Source organism: Centruroides vittatus, unplaced genomic scaffold (genome assembly GCF_030686945.1).
Source record: "Centruroides vittatus isolate TY-2023 unplaced genomic scaffold, ASM3068694v2 contig_359, whole genome shotgun sequence".
NCBI lineage: Eukaryota > Metazoa > Arthropoda > Arachnida > Scorpiones > Buthidae > Centruroides > Centruroides vittatus.
The window spans coordinates 1,614,388-1,633,758 of NW_027122182.1; the positions used below are offsets into that span (position 1 = coordinate 1,614,388).

Genomic DNA, 19,371 nt, shown 5'->3' on the forward strand with positions numbered 1-19,371 from the left:
AATTTATAGGTTTACAATTTTCTCAAATTTAACCCAATAATTTTTCTATAAACATACTTTTTACTCGGTGTGATAAACCCTTACGTAATATAACCTTTGTAGTTATATAAACAAATACTACAATATAATAGAAGGTTTAGAAGAACGAGGACTTTTTAAACAGTATCAGTTGTAGATTCGACCAGACCCACGCTATGGGCAGCAGATTGGTGAATTACCCACGAAAAATTCTCGAGAAGTCTCTCATTCGGATTGGAACCCGGATCCAGATCACTAGAGTGGTTGGACGACACCTTTGCTGTTTCGTCTCTCTGGCCATTATAACATTTATGTAAAAAGATAATAATAATAAACTAGATAAAATTTCTTATATTACTTAATCAACAAGCTGAGAGTAATTCAAACAATTTAAATGAACTGTTATCAGAGAAAACACGCATCTATTACCATATGTTTCTGATTTTCCGAAAAATCAATCATTTCACGTAAGAAAACGAATAAAAATTAATATATAATTTAAATAGGAGAAACTTTGATTAATAATCAAAGCAAAATATCGAAAGCAATTTACTAAATGCATATATTAAAGAAAATGAAACTTGAATTTTGCGCTTGCGTACTATCTCGCCAACGTCTATTGACTTGGAAATGCAGACAAGTGCGGCGAGTATCGGACATCTCTTACAACTTTATGATAAAAGAAAGACACTAATAAATATGTAAAATATTCCCGGCGAATGCTGAAACGTAGAATTAACAAGAAAGATGCTTTAAATGGGGAATAATTTGTGCGTAAATCACGAGAAGTCTTCTTCTTCTTCTTCTTCTTACGTCTTGGATCAGATTATCAGCGAAAATCCGGATGAAGAACAAAATCCTATATATTCTCTAGCCAATTATAAAAAAGGTGGTATACTTATTAATACTTACAATCAAAAAGGTAAGGAAGGAATACGAAAACTTGCTAGGGAATTTCTACCGAAATTTTTCGAGGATAAGAATTTCACCAACGAAAAAGATCAGGTAAACTTTTAATAATATTTTGTAGAGAAAAGTCATGTTTACGGGTTCGTGAGGTTCATTTATTATTGTGTATACGTACGGTTTTCAGATTTCTGTACCTTTAGATGATGGTCCTATACATAAAAGACTATGGAAATTGGAGAGTAGAGGTTTATTAGGAGAAAGTCTGTTGCATATTCTTGTCATCTGCAACACGCCAACGCATACAGAGATTGCATTAACTTTGTTGGAATTGTTTCCTAATTTGGCTTTGGATATTATCGAAGGAGACGAATACTTTGGTAATGTTTTATTTTTAGAACTTATCCTAATTAATACTTAAATTTAAGGTGAATAAATATAATTAACTTATATAAATAATTTAGTAATAATAATTACAATCGAAAAGAATCGAATTTTAAAATAGAAAAACTCGTTTATTTCTGTTTCTGGAGTGACTCCAAGATATACTCTGTCACTTGTCAAGCTAACGAGAAGTCGAGATATAAATTCTAGCATTTATTTTAATTAAATGTCATCTACATACAAAAAAAAAAGACATGACAACTTTATTTTTGTACGTTCTTACGGCGTGTCATCGTCATAGTTTGATGACATCTTGAAAAGTTCTTCAGTATTCTTCGGTAGGAATTACGTTTTAATTTCGAGTATTTTAAATTAGGTGCCAGTGCATTGCACTTGAGTATCGCCTATCAGAATTTGAAATTATCGAAGATGTTAATTGAGAATGGTGCAGATATCTTTCAGAGAGCCACTGGACGATTCTTTAAACCTACCGATCAGCAATCGGCGGTTCCTAAAAAACAGACAAATTTTCATGGTTTGTATATTCTTTAAATTATTTTACATCTTTTTTTTAAAATTAAATATGAATTTTTTTTTTCTTTATTAGGTTTATTTTATTTGGGGGAATACCCTTTAGCGTGGGCGGCATGTTGTGAAGACGAAACAGTTTATAATTTGTTAATAAAATATGGAGCGGATCCCAACATGACTGATAACTTTGGCAATATGGTCCTTCATGCTATTGTAATTAGCGACAAACAGGTTGGTAATTTTTAATTGCAATCCAAAAGCAAAAAAGACTATAATATTAATACTTTGAACAATGTGCCAATGGGATCGTTCATTAATTACGTGTACAATTTTTGAGCCACTTTTGGCTCTCCTCCTTAATTACGTGTATAATAGTTTGTGAATCCCCAATATTGAAGAAATGACTTTAAAAAGTTCTGCAAAGCTTATAAAAGCAAATTCGTATGCCATTAATACCACTACAGTGCCTCGTCCATGTAGTTCATGTAGTCCTTGTAGATAAATCCTCCACCTCCTCCCTCTCTTAAACTGTACACATCATTAATGGACGACCCCCAATTCTTCCTATTAATCAAGATATCTTATAGAAATATATCCTTAAATTTAAACAGGACATCTATTTAATTTCAGAGTATGTATGGTTACGCATTGAAACATCCAACGAAACCGGCGAAGGACGATATTTTGAATAAATATGGATTAACTCCTTTGGCCTTGGCCTGTAAATTAGGTCGAAACAAAATATTTCGAGAGATGTTAGAACTTAGGTCGTTCGTAAGTCTATTATTATCGTATTTGATTACTTTCTATGAAGCGAGAATATATAATAAGGCTTTTATATAAATAATAAATGAAAATATCGATACAATCGACTATAAACATTCTTCCACTTTCTACTTGGATTTTTCTCGAATTTTCATCACAACGAGGAATTATGCCTATATTATTATTGCCCAATGTACTGGCTGCTCCGATGGGGCAGCCAGTACATTGGGGTACTTGGGGCACATGCCACCTCTTTTCGTCTCGGTTTCCTTTTTCCTAATCCCAAGAAGTCCCTAGACAACAGAAAATTTGTAACTTCTAGTCTATTCTGAAAATATAAAAGAAACTAATGAAAGATGTTTGGCGGACTAAAACCCCATTCGTGTTTTCGAGGCCAATTTAGCCCCGAGTGAACATTGGATTCGACGTTGAATCATAGAGTTCGAAGCTCCTTGCATAATGTACAATGCCCCTTTTTTATAGTTTATGTCCTTCCTTTTTCATAGTCTGCGGGGCTGCTGGTCTTTGGTTATACAAAAAAATCATACCGATATTACTAAAGGACACATATATAAAAAGTACAGGATATATGATGTGCACCATCGTACATCTTCCACTAGAGTCCTGGTCTTATCCCTCTACGAAAGCCACGAAATGAGTGAATAAAAGAAATAAAAACACATATTAAATATACTTTTATTTATACTTTTCTAACATAAAACACCACATTTCGTAGGTCCTTCTATATCCAAGGCAAGAGCCAAAGTTCCTTGCTGGCTGACATCCTTCAATCTGGAACTATTAGTAACTGATGCATTGTTATTATTTTTTTCGAAATATTTTAATGATTAGTCGATATCTTATTATAAAATAATAATAATAATAATAATTCTCGTATACCAGATTTTGAAATTAGGTAGAAATACAGGCCTACAATACATTAAAACGTCAATTTATTTTCAATCTTTTCTAATGATATTTATGTATACGTTACTCAGAATAACTAATGTTAGAGATAACGAGGTTCTTCATTACAAGAACCTCGTTATCTCTGGGTCATAAGAGATCGGGCTGTTTAAGTTGTTGAGCTCCAATACAAACACACTCACCTACATATTGTATATATACACAGTATTATGTATATAAAATAAATGCAATGGAGCAAATCATTTGTAACAAAGGTCCTCTGTGATAAGGCCTGTTCATAATAATCTATTTCTTTCTGTATTTTTAACTTTACTTATTATAATTAATTATAAAATATTAACTTGTAACTAATAAATTTTAAAAAAATATGCAGATTATATTTAAATATTTAAGATAGTTTTCAGTATTCAGATAATTCTTAAAGATAAAATGGATAATTTTAAAAAATTCATTTTTGTGTATCTATAAATAGTTATGGAAATGATTATATTCCTATTAAATTTAAATAAGCTTATAACTTATTTAAGTTATAAAGTTTTTAAATTGATTAAAATGTACATTAACTTCAGACAAAATATGATTAATTGATGATTATACGCCCAATCAACCTTATTCTGATGTTTAATCTAGATTAATGAAAGCAAAATATAGACTGGACTACATGAGGTGGATTACAATTACAGTATATATATGTAGAGTCAACGGTCAAGTCATTCAAATATTAACAATTATAATAAAGAAATATTTGCTCTAATTCTTTCATTCGTTAGGCCTATTTACTATAGCCTAAAACGGTTGTGTGTGACTATTATTGGTGTTTACATGTTCAGCATTTAGTGGCGGAAAATATGTTAAAAGTAGTCAAAATTAGTAGTATTTTGTATTTATTTCATTACTTCTTCTCTCCTCTCCTCCTCTCTCCTCCTCTCCTCTCCATTACCATGTGAGGAGGTTAATCGTGGGTTCGAGAGTTATGCTATGGAGAAAACTGATCTTCAGGCTAATTAAAGAGGGGCTGTCTATAAATTACGTAACGTAAGGATAGTCGTGTATGCAGGTAGTCGTTACAAAGGAGTAGAATGTTTACAGAAACGTAGAGTTTCTTTTAACTCTTTCCGCCCTGTGGGCACTAAGAGATCCTATTTTTAGCAAGCCCATTATGGGTTTGGCCAGGCTCAAAATGGGGAAGCCGAATCCATAGTCGTGTATTATTCCTTAGTACAATTAAGGAGATTGATTGAGGTTATAGGTTACGTAATTTTGGGAGTGGCTATGTATGAAGGCGTTACGGAGAGTTACAGGGAGTGAGATTTTTGTTGAAAAGTACAAAAATATCGTTACGTAATTCCAGAACGAGAGTAAACAAATCGGAAACATACAACAGTTTGTTTGTACAGTGCAACGTTCGTGTTGCATATAAATTACTTCGAACTTTGCGAAAATACAATAACTTTCGATAATCCGACATTATCGATAACGCGGTAAACACTCTTGTCTCATATATGCCGGATTAACGAACCTCTACTCTATATATTTCTATGGTAAAATGTCTGACGGATATAAGGGAATTGTTTTTATTCATTAAACTTTTCTTTCTTAATTGATTATATATATTATTAATTTTACTTTTTATTTTAATTAACGTTTTAAAATTTTTAATTAAAAATAAGATTAAATAATATATATATACATATGAATTATCATTTCTTTAGGAATTTTGGAGATACAGTACTATCACGTGTTGTGGTTATCCCCTGAATGCATTGGATAGTTTACTTTCAAATGGAAAAACAAGTGATTTTCTTTTAAATTTTACTTAAAAATATAAATTAAACAAATACTTAATTTGTTAAATAAACTAAAGTTCCATAGTCGAACTTCGATTTAGCGCAATTTTTTGTTGACTTTTAAAACGTATTAAATCGAGTGTGATGCTAAACCAGTAGCTCCCTCACCACCCTGCTGCTCCATTCTGAGTCTGGCCTAAGCCATAATAGGCCATGGCTGGCTTCCTAAAAAAAAAAGTCCCTTCTAGTGCCAGCATGGGAAAAGAATTAAAAAAAAACAGTGGCCGATTAGGACCTTTCGGGAGCCAACTCACAGAAGATTGGGGCACCTCTACATAATTTTATATCATAAACTAATAACGTCTAGATGTACGATTGCAACTGCGAAAATTGCTTTTTTTTTCTTCCAGTTTCCTCTAAGAATGCCTCACGTACCTACTGAACTTCTGGTCACGTATCTAGTGAGCCTCTAAGCATGTAACTCACGTACCTAGTGAGCAATCCGGCACGGCATTAAACTAAAATACTATACTTCAAATAAGAATTATATAGGCCTAGTAATGAGGCATGCATATAAGTTGGGGTTTGTAATCGAAAGTCATGTGATTCGATGATAACAATGTAGTTTGCAATGCGAAATCCAACGTTTAGCAATTCACGGATAATGATGAGTTTTGTATTTGTTACCACTTAGTTACCAAGAGGTTGGCGCTATATCGAGGTTTGACTGTATTCAGGCTGCTACTAATTTTCTTTCTAGTAAGAAATTATAATGGAATTTGTGATAAATTTTGAAAGATTTTAAACTATATTCGTATATTTTCAGATTGGAATTCAGCCATACTTATAATTTTAAGTGGAAATACAAATGAGCATTTAGATATGTTAGACGGTGGCGTGATCGAAAGACTTCTGGAAGAAAAATGGAAGACCTTTGCTAGAGTAAATATACTATTTTTGAAGTTTTTACGTTTACTTCTTCTACTTGAAAATAATTGGTAATTTTATACCATGTGATCGTAAGTACAGTATCCCTGTTTAATGGTATATAGAGACTTATTTAGTGCAACCAAATCGCGTATGGTGACATTTCATGACACGCAAAAGACATTTCCATAGAAAATAGTACGAAAACTCTCGTGAAAACAACGTCAATGCTGCGGCTGCACTTTGGAAATTTTGCTGTTGTAAGAATTTATGCCGAGGACCATTGATTCCACAAGATCTCAAGAGAATGATCACTCGATTCAAGAAACTGGATATATGGAGTTCAACCCAACGAAAGGCTCAAATCTATCACTTCATAAATCGTTGACGATGTTATCACAATTGTTTCTGAATAATCAATGAATAATGTTGCAGGCTCCAGCAATGCACATGCTGTCTCCAGCAGTGCACGTTAGATATATCATATATACTGGTAGCGTGAAAGATATTAAGAAAGTTGGTGCATTGTTATCTGTATAAGATCGTCTACAACCAGCAATTGCTTGCTGCTTACGGGGAAATCCGACTGACATTTGCACTGACTTTGCTTGTCAGAATGGAAGTAGATTTTTCAAGCCGCGAGCGTGATCAATATCCTATGGAGCAACGAGGCGCACTTTCAGTGAACATCCATAACTTAGACCACAGTAAACGTTTGTTTTCTAGCAGATTTTACTGCATCACTTAAAGTTACAGTCTTGCATGGATTCATAGGCATATTTATCCTTGAACCATTCTTCTTCGAAGAAGTTAGTACCAGTGAGCTTGTGACATGATCTGTGATGACCCAGAAATACCGAGAGATCCTCAATACTTTTGCCACGACCCAACTGCAACAGTGACATCGCCTTGAATCGACCACTTTCATGCAAGATGAAATGTATCTACTTATCGAACAGCACCTTCTGCGACATTTCATCGATAACAGAGTGATTACTTGCGCATTTCCACCTGCCTGGCCACATCATTTTTTAGATTTTAATCCGTGTGCTTTTGTATTGTGGGGACATTTAAAAGTGTGGTTTATCGAGGACGTGTTGCAAATTTGGCAGCTTTGAAAGACTGTATCACATTAAATGTGAGAAGATCGTCAGAGGATCGAACACATTGTTCACCGCCTAATGGTTTTACACCTTTAAAATGACATCCACATTGAGCAGTAGCTAAGGTCACTGTAGAGCACGAATGTCTTGAACAAATAAAATGTTTTTTTTTTTTTTTTCTTTTCTTGCAGCGCCAAAAGTGCCACAATGGTGAGTAGTGGTACTAATTTCTTTCACATAATGACTTCCAATGTCCTGAAATGTCAGATTTGGTTGTATTTGTACTGCTTTCTGTACAGAATTGAATAGAGGTACTTTAATTAATTACAGTCACCCGGTAATTAAATTATGGGATTGAAATTGGGAAGCTTTTTAATGGATATATTTACGCTGTCTACAGCGACAAAGTTCGGAGCATATAGTAAAAAATTTTAAAAAATCCCTTGATAAATATACACACCTACATTCCACATACACGCACACATATCTATATGTGCGTGTATGTGTTTATTTATTATCAACGGATTTGTTCTTAATATATATATTAAATATATAAAATCCTTAAGTTATTTTTCCAAATTAATATATAATTTAAGTCTTATTTATATAACTTATATAATTATTATCGATTTAATAACAAAAACAAAAAAGATGTTGGTACCTTCGATCAATTTCCAGGGCCACATTAGACGTATACGCGCTACGCCTACGCCTCTGTTAAATTATACAAACGAATTATTATCATTTATTATTTAATTTATGACACGAGTTATGTGAGAAAGAATGTATATACATTAAAAAAAAAAAAAAAAAATACTTATATATTTAACGCTACATTTTGTATTCTTAATTTCAGCGACAATTTATGAAGAGACTATCGTTGATATTTATCCATTTGGTTATCATGAGCATCGCTGTATTTTTAAGAAAAGATATTGGAAAACCCCTCCTCGGTCCGACAGACGTACATTCCATGGTAAATATTTCACGTTTCTACGAAGCATTTATAAGTTGGTTTTTTCACGTTTCCGAAATTCTCGAGAGTAAAAAGTTGATCAATTTATGACCTTCGACCTCTTAGATGATGAGTAGACGAATAAAAATCAATATTTTTCCAGGAAAATCGAACGCGATTAGAGTGAAAATAGGAAAGCGTGTTATCGTTTTGAAGTACACACGCTCCGATAACACAGTTTTTTTCTTAGAAAAAAAGATTTTTTATATATATATAAAAATATTGTACAATGTTATGAACTAATATTAAAGCTTTTTAAGTTTTTTTTTTTTTCTTCTTCTTCTTTTCTTTTCTTTTCTTAGTGTCGATATTGTGCTGAGATCGGGACTTGTGTCGGTTGTATAGGATTTGTAATTTTTCAGCCAGCCGAAGAAATTCTAGCTCAAGGATTAGCCACGTTTTTTATTAATGTGGTATGGATATTTATACTAAATATATTTATAAAATTTAAGTATATAAATACGACTAAAATAAAAAAAAATTAATATATAGTTTATATTTTCGACTACAGATGGCAGCAAGTGTATAGTGTTTAAATGTTTATTGTAGACATTTTTTTATATTTAAATTTTATATTACTTTCTTAAAAAAAAAATAATAATACTAAAAATTAATTTAAAAATTCATAAATTAAAAATACAATTTTTAAACAATATATTTAGGTTATAAAATTTTCAAATCAAATGTAAAATTTGTTTTATTAGGAAACATATTTTAAAAAATAAGAAAAAATATTTTTATTTATACATTTTATTTTAGTATCAATCAATATATCTTGTTATTAAATAAATACCATTCGTAAAATTGACTTTTTCCTTTTTTTTTTTTTTTTGTACTTCCTTCATCGATTTTTATTCTGTTTATTAATTTACTAACATTTTCTAGATGAAAATAGGAAGAAAGTAATTATAATATTGCAAAAAATAATTATATTTGGTTCCTTTTCTCTGTTTAATTATTTAAAAAAAGCAGTGAAATTAATTTCTTATATATTTTTTCGACTATTTAAATGCCCCTTAATGTAAAGTTCAACAGTAACTAGAGAAAATGCATGAAAAAAAAGCTTATTTTATTGCAAAAAATATATTTTAAAACCATTTTTATATAATTTTCCAAATCAAGAAGGTATATTTATAATCATTGCCCGAGAGAAGCGAGGTGGGGCCTGTCCAGGTCTTATTATAGGCTCGAGCCTTACATTTTTAGGGCCCTTAAAAATATGTTATAAATCATCGAATTTCTTTTATATTAATATGAAAAACTCATTGTTTATTGCTGTTTAATGTACTGAAGGCCTCAAAAAGCTCGAACCTCCCTCAATCATCCTCTGAGAGGCCTTCATAAATGTGGGCCCGTCCTTCTCCGAAAGACAATAAAACAAGTTATAATCGTAATTTATATTATGTTTTTTACATAAAATACTAAATTTTAGATCTTTTTTATGTCTAGTATCGGTAGCTTAACTAGATATTAGAGGCCAATTAGAACATACAAACCGGGGACCCCCTTATTTGATTTCTTCTTAATTAATTAATTTATAAGTTAAGGGGTCTTTGATAGACTATACAGAAGACACGAGCTGTAAAAAAGGGGGGTATATTATGTAATGAAGATTCAAACTGTGATTCAATGTCGGATCAGCGCTTTCACAAGGTGTCGTAAATTCCCTGTTATTTGTTTATAATGGAACTTGAGACTCCTTGGGGATTAAAAAAAGGGGCAACGCAGCCAAAAAGGGGCACTTGCTTAAGTGCCCCAACGTACGGGAGCACTCGGGCCCCTCTTTGGTTACGCTACCTAATCACACGACTTTATACTACAGTTTTTCATCGCTTGATCGCAAAATAACAATAAACAATAACACGTATTATTGAATATTTTCCAACTTATATTATTATATTTACGTTAAGAAAAAGAATTATTTTCGTAGATGAAATTCTAGAGATTTTTTTTAGATAATTGTATATAAAAAAATTACGTAATATAACAAATGTAAAACGTGTATTTTTATGCACACATCCGACTCACGAGGTGTGTGTGTATGTGTGTGTGTTTTTTTTTTAATTTTTTAAAATGTAATAACTTCCGTTTCCTGTTTTCGATCGTTTTGAAAAATCAATAGTGTCATCGTGCGAAAGTAACGAATGTTTTTTGAAAATCAAATTGTTTCTCCCTACGTGAAGCCATGTTTTACTTAAAATAACACAGTAAAATCGGTCGTAGAAGCGTGGATATTATTTTAAATCCAGTAGAAAAGTTTAAGATACTTCAAAATATGTATAATTTTTCCATATAAAACACAAAGAAGAAATGCCAAGTGGTGTTCAGTTAAATCACTTCATGATCCATATCGTATAATTTTGTGATTTATACAAAGAAATATGAGGAAGTATCGTTAGAAAATTATCCATGTGACGATTTTATATGAGAATATTCCATCAAAAATTACCATTTTATTATAATATTAACATATACTTATCAGATGAATGGGTTTATGATCATTAATTATGCCTAAATAATGGTTTTAAGTCTTCGTTCCACTATGAAAAGGCTTTAAAACCAGGCTATCCGTGAAAGCTTGAAGTTAAAGGCTTTCCATGGAAGAACCATTTTTTAGGGGTCTTCTTATAGAGAGCCCTTTGCTCTGAAGTCCCTCTGAGAGGCCCTACTTTGCAACAAGGATCTTCAGAGGACTTCATATATATGAAAGCCTTAAAAAATTGTTATGAATTATTAATTCTATTGAACTTTTTTGTGTATTAAGAAAAAATAAAGCTTTTATTTTTGTTTTCAGAGAGAAAAATGAAACTTCTACACCTAAAATTGAACGATTTTAATCATTTTATGAGTAAATCTATACAGGAAAACACGAATAATTTCATATTAATCTGTATTTTAAATACATTCTGAATCCGTTGAGCATTTTAATTAAGTTAAAATTATGTTTATAATTAAATAACTTTAATTCGAAATAGTTTAAGTAATTTTTAGGTTAAATAATACGAGAAATATATTTCCAGTAATTTCAACGACCGATTTCACGCATTGTAATTCTCTAAATCTCTTAAACACTGGGACAATGCAATAATTAAAACGTTGAAATGTTACGGTAATGCAACGATCTAAATTCCATGAAGATTATTTCTTTAATAATTTTATACAATTTTTTTTTTAAATATAATTTTTAAAATATTTTGTTTCATAAAAAAAGAAAGAGAATTGCGTTGTTAATTTTTTGGAATAATTTATTTCTTTGTAATTAGATTTGTGTGAAATTTGGTCGAATGTGGCAATGCAACTTACCCTCTCGAAAGGACTTTTTATGGAAAACTGGCCTTTATTTCGGTATTATATATGTGAAGATATGGGAAACTGGCTCTTATTTGGGTGTTTGACGCGTGAAGCTATGGGAAACTGGCTCCTATTTGGGTGTTAAATGCGTGAAGATATGGGAAACTGGCTCCTATTTGGGTGTTAAATGCGTGAAGATATGGGAAACTGGCTCCTATTTGGGTGTTAAATGCGTGAAGATATGGGAAACTGGCTTCTATTTGGGTGTTTGACGCGTGAAGATATGGGAAGCTGGCTTCTATTTGGGTGTTTGACGCGTGAAGATATGGGAAGCTGGCTTCTATTTGGGTGTTTGACGCGTGAAGATATGGGAAGCTGGCTTCTATTTGGGTGTTAAATGCGTGAAGATATGGGAAACTGGCTCCTATTTGGGTGTTAAATGCGTGAAGATATGGGAAACTGGCTCCTATTTGGGTGTTAAATGCGTGAAGATATGGGAAACTGGCTTCTATTTGGGTGTTTGACGCGTGAAGATATGGGAAGCTGGCTTCTATTTGGGTGTTTGACGCGTGAAGATATGGGAAGCTGGCTTCTATTTGGGTGTTAAATGCGTGAAGATATGGGAAACTGGCTCCTATTTGGGTGTTAAATGCGTGAAGATATGGGAAACTGGCTTCTATTTGGGTGTTTGACGCGTGAAGATATGGGAAGCTGGCTTCTATTTGGGTGTTAAATGCGTGAAGATATGGGAAACTGGCTCCTATTTGGGTGTAAGACACGAGAATAAAACTAGAAGAGTTGGTGGGTCAGGTGAGAACTCAAGACCTCATCCTACAGATTAGTTGCCTTATCCACTCGACCATTTGTGGGCTCAACTGAATGAATTTTAATTAAAATCTTAACAGGGCAATCTAACTTATTTAACCGTTGTAAAGACTAAATTGCAATTAATTAACTAAATTAACTAAAAATATAAAATAACTAAAAATATAATTATTTTTATTGTATTTCTAATATGTTTTCACCAGTTTTAAAAATTAAAACACCATGTTTTAAACAATTTTCGAAAAACAAAACTCAGTTAATTGACCTTCTGGCCACTATAAAATAATAATGTTTAGTCTAATTTTTTAATTAAATAATTATTTTAATTAAGTAATTTAGCCTACTTTCAATTATGTAAATTACTATAACATAATTAGTGGGGAATTTTCTTTATAAAATTTAAAATTTTTTCATGTTTAAGAATTTATCATATAAAATAAAATATTAAACCATAAATCCTGATTCGTATGAGAAATATCCAAGCCCAAATAGAGAGGCAGGACCTTTGATCGGAACTGCAGATACAGAAAGGCCCGAAATTCAATAATCAACGTAATAAATGATATGAGCTTGATATAAATTAAATTTTTATTTAAAAAGTGGTAAAAAATTCGTTACTTATTTATTTTATCAAGGAGTGAACCCACGAATTGGGTTTGCAAACGGGTTTTCCGGTTCTTTTCACACCTAAATATTTGACCATTTTTGATACCCCGAAGCCACCTTCGCAGCCAATAACAACGGGGTAACGTTCAAAAAAGCTTCTTTAGGGGCCCTCTGAGATTAGGAGCCCTTAAGAAGCCTTTTTGGATGTTTCCCTAAGCTAAAGCTTTATTACTTTCATTGTATATTCGCCAGTGTAAGGGCCAGTTTACTATAGAAAGTCCTGTCGGCAGGCAGATCGACCATGTCTTGCGTTGCCTTACGCCATCAATCCATTCATGTAAGCTATTTTTATGGCTTTAGAAGAAGAGCGAGGCCCACACATTTGTGACTTATCACAGTCTCATCTCCTTTCTCTCGGGTTCTCGACTCATATCTGATATTCTGACGTAGAACAAAACCATATCTTTCAATACAGGCTAAACCAATATAAATTCTTTACACAGATAAGCTACCCCCCAAAAGCCATCTTCCTACTTTCGTGCATATTAATACTTTTCTGCATTCCTTGCCGATTAACAGGAGATAGATCCACCGAAGATATCCTTTTATCCATAGCTCTTCCTGGATCTTGGTTCTTCTTGATGTTTTTTGCAGGGTAAGACACTTTAAACATTAAAATAATGGCCAAAATATAAAAATAAATATAATAAATTAACTTAATTTAGGGCCATTAAATTGACCGGACCGTTTGTGACTATGATTTATAGTATTTTAACAGGAGATATGTTTAGATTTTCTATCATTTACTTCATTTTCTTACTGGCATTCACCCAAGGTAAGCACTTTCAACGTGATATTGTTATTGTAGAAGTATTTCAATGTTTTAAACAATTTAACAACGTAACAACGTATTTTTAAACCTTTATTTTCCCCCCCCCTCATTCGTACATTTACGTTTGAAATTAAAATTTAAAAAATTAAATAATAATTCTTATATTAAATTACTCAAATTTTCTGATAAACTTTAATTAAATTTCTTCATTTATTTATGAATTTAATGAATAATATATTGCTACAGCCTATGAGATGGCAAATAATTTAGTATTTCAAAATATAAAATTATAAGATTAGAATTAATTTATGCTAATTTTGCAAATTGCCCCTCGCCTCGTTGTTAACCCACAATAGGCTTGCTAAAAACACCACAAGATGGAAAGAGTTTTAAAAATTCGCATTAAATACTTGTAGAAAGTTTAAAATTATCAAAATATAATTTATAACAGCTTTCTCTAACTAGTACCATGTTTTGCCTCATCTCTCTTGTGCATCTTTATCATCCTCCTACAGTGATGAAGATTGAGGGAAAATATTATGTATTTCTCCTCATTATTGAGAGTAGGATAATATAAATAATAAATAGGATGTAAGATGATAAGGAGAAACGTTATAATACATAATGTTTCTCCTCGTCATACTTACGTATCTTTATCATTTTATACAGATGAAGAGGAGAAACACAAATTATTTCTCTTCGTTTTACATACATAAAAATGTTTAATTATAAAATATTCTATAAATTAAACATAAAAACAATTTAAATAAATATATTTTTTTTATGTTCTAGCATTTTATTTCCTCTTCAAAAGTCAGAAAAGTAAAAGATTTCAAACGTATCCAAAAACGTGGATAACGCTCTTTCAAATGACATTAGGAAATTATGAGGTAAATTAATTAGAAAATAAGCTTTAATTAAGGTCGTTAATTAAATAATCGTGCATTAGTTTTACATTAAAGTTCCATTTAAAATAGTAAATTATTTCCCCATTAACTGTCAAAGTAATCCGATTTATGCGTATAATACACAATTTCCATTCGAGATGACATTTTTCGAGCATCGACAATTAATTCTTCTTATTTGTCTCGTATTTTTGCATCAATTTTCTCCACTTTTTATACGAATAAGTGAGGAATTCCTTCATAAAATCTCATAAACTTGCCAAATTAATTTATTAATGTAATGGTATCAAGGATGGTTACTTTTTTTTTTTTAGTATATTTTCGTAACAGGTACGTAAGAATGTCATCAACCGACCTGTTTCCAAGGGTGAAGTTATGGATGATCATACGTGAAATTGCATTATATATTTTATCATTGATGTTATTGGTACGGATATGTCATTTAACTCACAACGAAAGGTTATAAATTTAGATTTATAAAACCTAAATACATTTTGTTACTGCTTAAAAAAATATATATATTACTTATACTTTATCAAAAGGATATTGATCTTGTCACAGGATATAGATTACATTGCTGATCAAGTAAGATGCGACAGGATTGGATTGGTTGATGGCACGAGGCGAGTGGTGCCCAAATTACATATTTGACACATCATTCGAGTATGACGTCAGCAGTTTATAGGGAATTCGTAGGTATCTCGATTGCTGACAATGGGGGAAGAAGGGCGAGTCTGAAGATTGCCTGATGAAATAATAAGGGGGGGAGATACGTTGAGCTCTGATGGCTGGTGATGTGGGGAGGAGAAATCAAAATAATGGTAAATTTTTGGTGATGTGATACTTTAACAGCCCCTAATAAGTGATTGAAATAGGCTTATTTTTTGTATATTCTTATATGGAATTTGTGGCCCGCTTGGTACGCAATTTGGCTCACCAATCGAAAAGTTTGACGCTACTAGTATAAGGTAACGCAACACTCGAGCGATCTGTTTGATAAGACCTCGCGAAAAACTGGCCCCTGTTTAGGTGTTAGACACGTGAAGAAAACCGGAAAACCCCACGTGGTCAGGCACGAAACCGCGATCAGCCTTGGGTAGGATGACAGGACACGTCATCAAATTTAATGTTACTTAAATATTAAATGTGTTTATTTTTTTTATTAGTTAATTAAAAATTTCGAATTGCAAAATACTTGACGCTGACGTAACAGAATTTCTAGAGTAACGTAATTATATTTATAATTCGAGTTGCATAATCGTGATCTAACGTAGATTAAAGAAAATGCCAATTGGATGATTGATTGTGAGACTTATTATAAAAATTTTTAAATGTATTTTTCTTATTTCAGTACGATGAATTACGTCGCACCGTTTATTATTATACCACTCAAGTAGTTTTCACAGTTTTCCTGGTATTTATGCCGATACTCTTGCTAAACATGCTGATCGCCATGATGGGTAATACGTATTGTCAAGTGATTGAACAATCGGAGAAAGAATGGGTGAAGCAGGTAAAACGATCCTTTAATTTGTGTATAAGCAATCCTACGATAAAATTTAACCTTTGTTTTCTTTCAGTGGGCTAAAATTGTTGTTACTCTCGAAAGAGCCGTTAGTCAGAAAAAGGCTCGTGAATACATGCAATGCTATTCTATACCCGTTGCAACAGCTAATGATGAACAAGAAAATAGAGCTGTTATGGTTATTAGAAGAAAGTTAAAGTCGAAAGCTAGACAGAGGAAAGGAGCATTATCAAACTGGAAGGTTGTACAGGCACTTTTTTAAAAAGTTGTTCAGTATACACAGGGTGATCGTATATGAAGAGTAGGTGTTTGGAGCTCTGTGTAGAAAGAACTATTAAGCAAATCCCGACCAAATTTGGTATATACATTGCCCCGTGTATGCGGTTTCGATTTTCGGGTAAAAAAATTTAACTTCAAAATTCAACCGTTAGGGCAACATTTAGCGCTGCTGTCAGTCTCTTGAAAACACGAAATCATTTTTTCTGAAATTCCCAGTGGTCAGAGGACCTTTTAAAATCATTTAAGCGCCGAAACTTCTTTAGTGTCGAGCTGGCATTGCTGTTTCGTTGGTAGAAAAGTTAAATAAGTAACGTACTGTACAGTACAATCAGGAGTGAATACCGTGACTATTCGACTGTGAAGAACGTTCTGCTACTCTTATATACTCGAAATTCATTAAGAAACGTGCGTAACGTACACATTAAGAGGGCAGCAGCGTCAAACTTTGTCCTAGTGGCTGAATTTGAAAGGAAATTTGGTTAATGTTACCCTAGGTGCCAATATGGCGGCTCGTCTCTGATTCCAGCAAGGAAACAGTGGGAGGCACGTTCTAACCTAACCTAACCTGTTCTAATAATTTGGTTGCTATTAATTATGGTAATTTATTAGAATAGGTTAGGTTAGGTTAGAACGTGCCTCCCACTGTTTCCTTGCTGGAATCAGAGACGAGCCGCCATATTGGCACCTAGGGTAACATTAACCGGAAATTTATTTTTTTTTTACGAAAATCGAAATAGTTTATTCGGAACCAAATTTGGTCGAGATTTGCTTAATAATTTTTTTCTACAGAGAGCTTTGAACATTTATTACTTAATTATGAATATCCCCGTATATTTTACACAGAAATATTTTGAATTAAATATTCAAAACCTATTCCATTGAAAAATTAACAAAAACAAATGAATGAAATCGTTACGCATTTTAATTTACGAGTAACATTGTTCTCAGTATTGTGATACTTTACAATTGATAATAAATTTTAAACATATTTTTGAATTTCGTCATCTCTTGGCATTTATTGCGATTAATTTAATTATAAATTTACTTACAGAGAATGGGAAGACGAGTAATTTTTCAATTGAGGAAATCGAAACAAGTGGATACGAATAGTGTTGCACGATTAAATGATATTAACGAGCCGAATGAGAAATTTGATACGGGAAATGAAAAAAATAATGGTGTAAATTCGAATATTCTCATTAGCGGGATGTTGGATAATGTCTGTACAATATTAGAAGCATATTCAATTGATGATTGCTTGGACCCGTCTTTTCCTACTGCACCAAATGTAATGGATAATACAACGCAAGAAGGTATTATTAAAGAAGAAAAAGCAATAAATATAGAAACTTGTCAGTTAGTGAAAAATGTAGAAGAATTAGAAGGCAGAAATACTTTGTCAGAATCAAAAACAAGCATTCAAACCGGTGACAACAAAGAAAAGAAAGAGATAAATGCGAATTTAGAAAGAAAGAAATCTTTGTTGGAATCGGAGGCAAAATTTACATCTAGTGCACTCAAAATCGCATCACAAGAAATTGTTCTCGCAGAAAAGAAAGATATTGATGCAGTGGAGCAAAAAAGCAAATGCTTTTTGTTAGAATCCGACCAGAAATATTCACGTTCTCTACCTAAAATGTCGTCAGAAGATGTAGACGAAAACAAAAAAAAGATACACTTAGAGGATACAAAAAAAGGAACCAAATTAAAAATCTGTAAAAAGCGTAAAAGGCACACATTTAATAAATCAAAAGTAGGGATATTAACGAACGAAAACGAACTCAATCCAGAAAATAGTTGGATAGATAACACGAAATTACATCCAATTAGACCAAAATCATCTTACAGATCATCGCGTGTAAAGAACCAAGAAAAGAGAACACGAAAAAGAGAAAGATGTTCGAAGAAAGTTAAAATGTCAGAATCGTCCAGTTTAGAAGAGTTAAATCAATATTACATTTCTAAGAATCCAATAAAACAAAAGGGATTAACTCATTGGAGTACGAAAGATGTAGTCGATATGAAATCTTTGGTTGCTTGGAATGAAGATTTTTTTCGGGAAGATCCTTAAAACTTTCAGAGTTAATCATAATTATGACGTGTAGAACTACTTTAAACTTTTTGTACTTTCCTTAGTATCATATAACTTAAACGCAAAGCGAAGAAAGCGGCAACAGTTTAATCAGTTTAACAGCACTGTTTATATATTGAATGTAGTAAAATTCACTTAATAAAATTTTATTTATATATATTTTATTTTGGAAGAAAGTTACCGTTTTATTGTTTATTTTGACTTAAGAATAAAGCGTAGGAGTTTGAAATTCAAGACTGTATTCCGTAAACATGAATAAATTCATTATTATGTAGGATGTTAGCGAATCGGGTGAACACTATTTATTTTTTTTATATCTCGTATATCCGTAGTAAAAATTATTTATTATTAATTAACACAACGTTAAAAAGTTGCGAAAAAACAAAATTGATTTCTTCTTATTATGAAATTATTCCGTGAAATTGTAGAATTATATTTTTCCTGAAAGTTCATTAACCGTATCACATATCAACTTTTTTTTTTTTAAACCATTATAAGAATTAGTTATGGCCATAATATTTGCAAGATAATTATCTCGAATACTTATAAAAATTCTTAAAATACTCATTGTATTATTATAAAACTAGTTTATACATAAATTCATAATTATATAGACTACTTTACGATAGTATCGCGCTGCGTTTCAATACATC

General features: G+C 32.0%; 1 protein-coding gene across 1 annotated transcript; it reads left to right on the plus strand.

The window, feature by feature from the left end:
* Positions 1 to 750: 750 nt before the first annotated feature.
* On the plus strand, positions 751 to 18,847 carry LOC136974909 (transient receptor potential cation channel subfamily V member 5-like). Its single transcript, XM_067269900.1, has 15 exons — positions 751 to 1,023; positions 1,112 to 1,304; positions 1,685 to 1,843; positions 1,916 to 2,070; positions 2,470 to 2,613; positions 5,244 to 5,325; positions 6,145 to 6,260; positions 8,205 to 8,324; positions 8,666 to 8,776; positions 13,589 to 13,740; positions 13,811 to 13,920; positions 14,710 to 14,807; positions 16,174 to 16,335; positions 16,403 to 16,588; positions 17,678 to 18,847. The coding sequence occupies exons 1-15, from the start codon at positions 775 to 777 to the stop codon at positions 18,695 to 18,697; spliced, it is 3,057 nt and encodes a 1,018-aa protein (XP_067126001.1). The 5' UTR covers positions 751 to 774; the 3' UTR covers positions 18,698 to 18,847.
* The last annotated feature ends 524 nt before the right edge of the window (positions 18,848 to 19,371 follow it).

Excerpts from the sequence above, each read along its gene's own strand:
- LOC136974909 (XM_067269900.1), top strand. The coding sequence starts at position 775 with ATGGGGAATAATTTGTGCGTAAATCACGAGAAGTCTTCTTCTTCTTCT. Across the intron at positions 1,844-1,915 it reads AAAACAGACAAATTTTCATG|GTTTATTTTATTTGGGGGAA; the intron begins GTTTGTATATTC and ends TTTCTTTATTAG. Across the intron at positions 14,808-16,173 it reads TGACATTAGGAAATTATGAG|TACGATGAATTACGTCGCAC; the intron begins GTAAATTAATTA and ends TTCTTATTTCAG.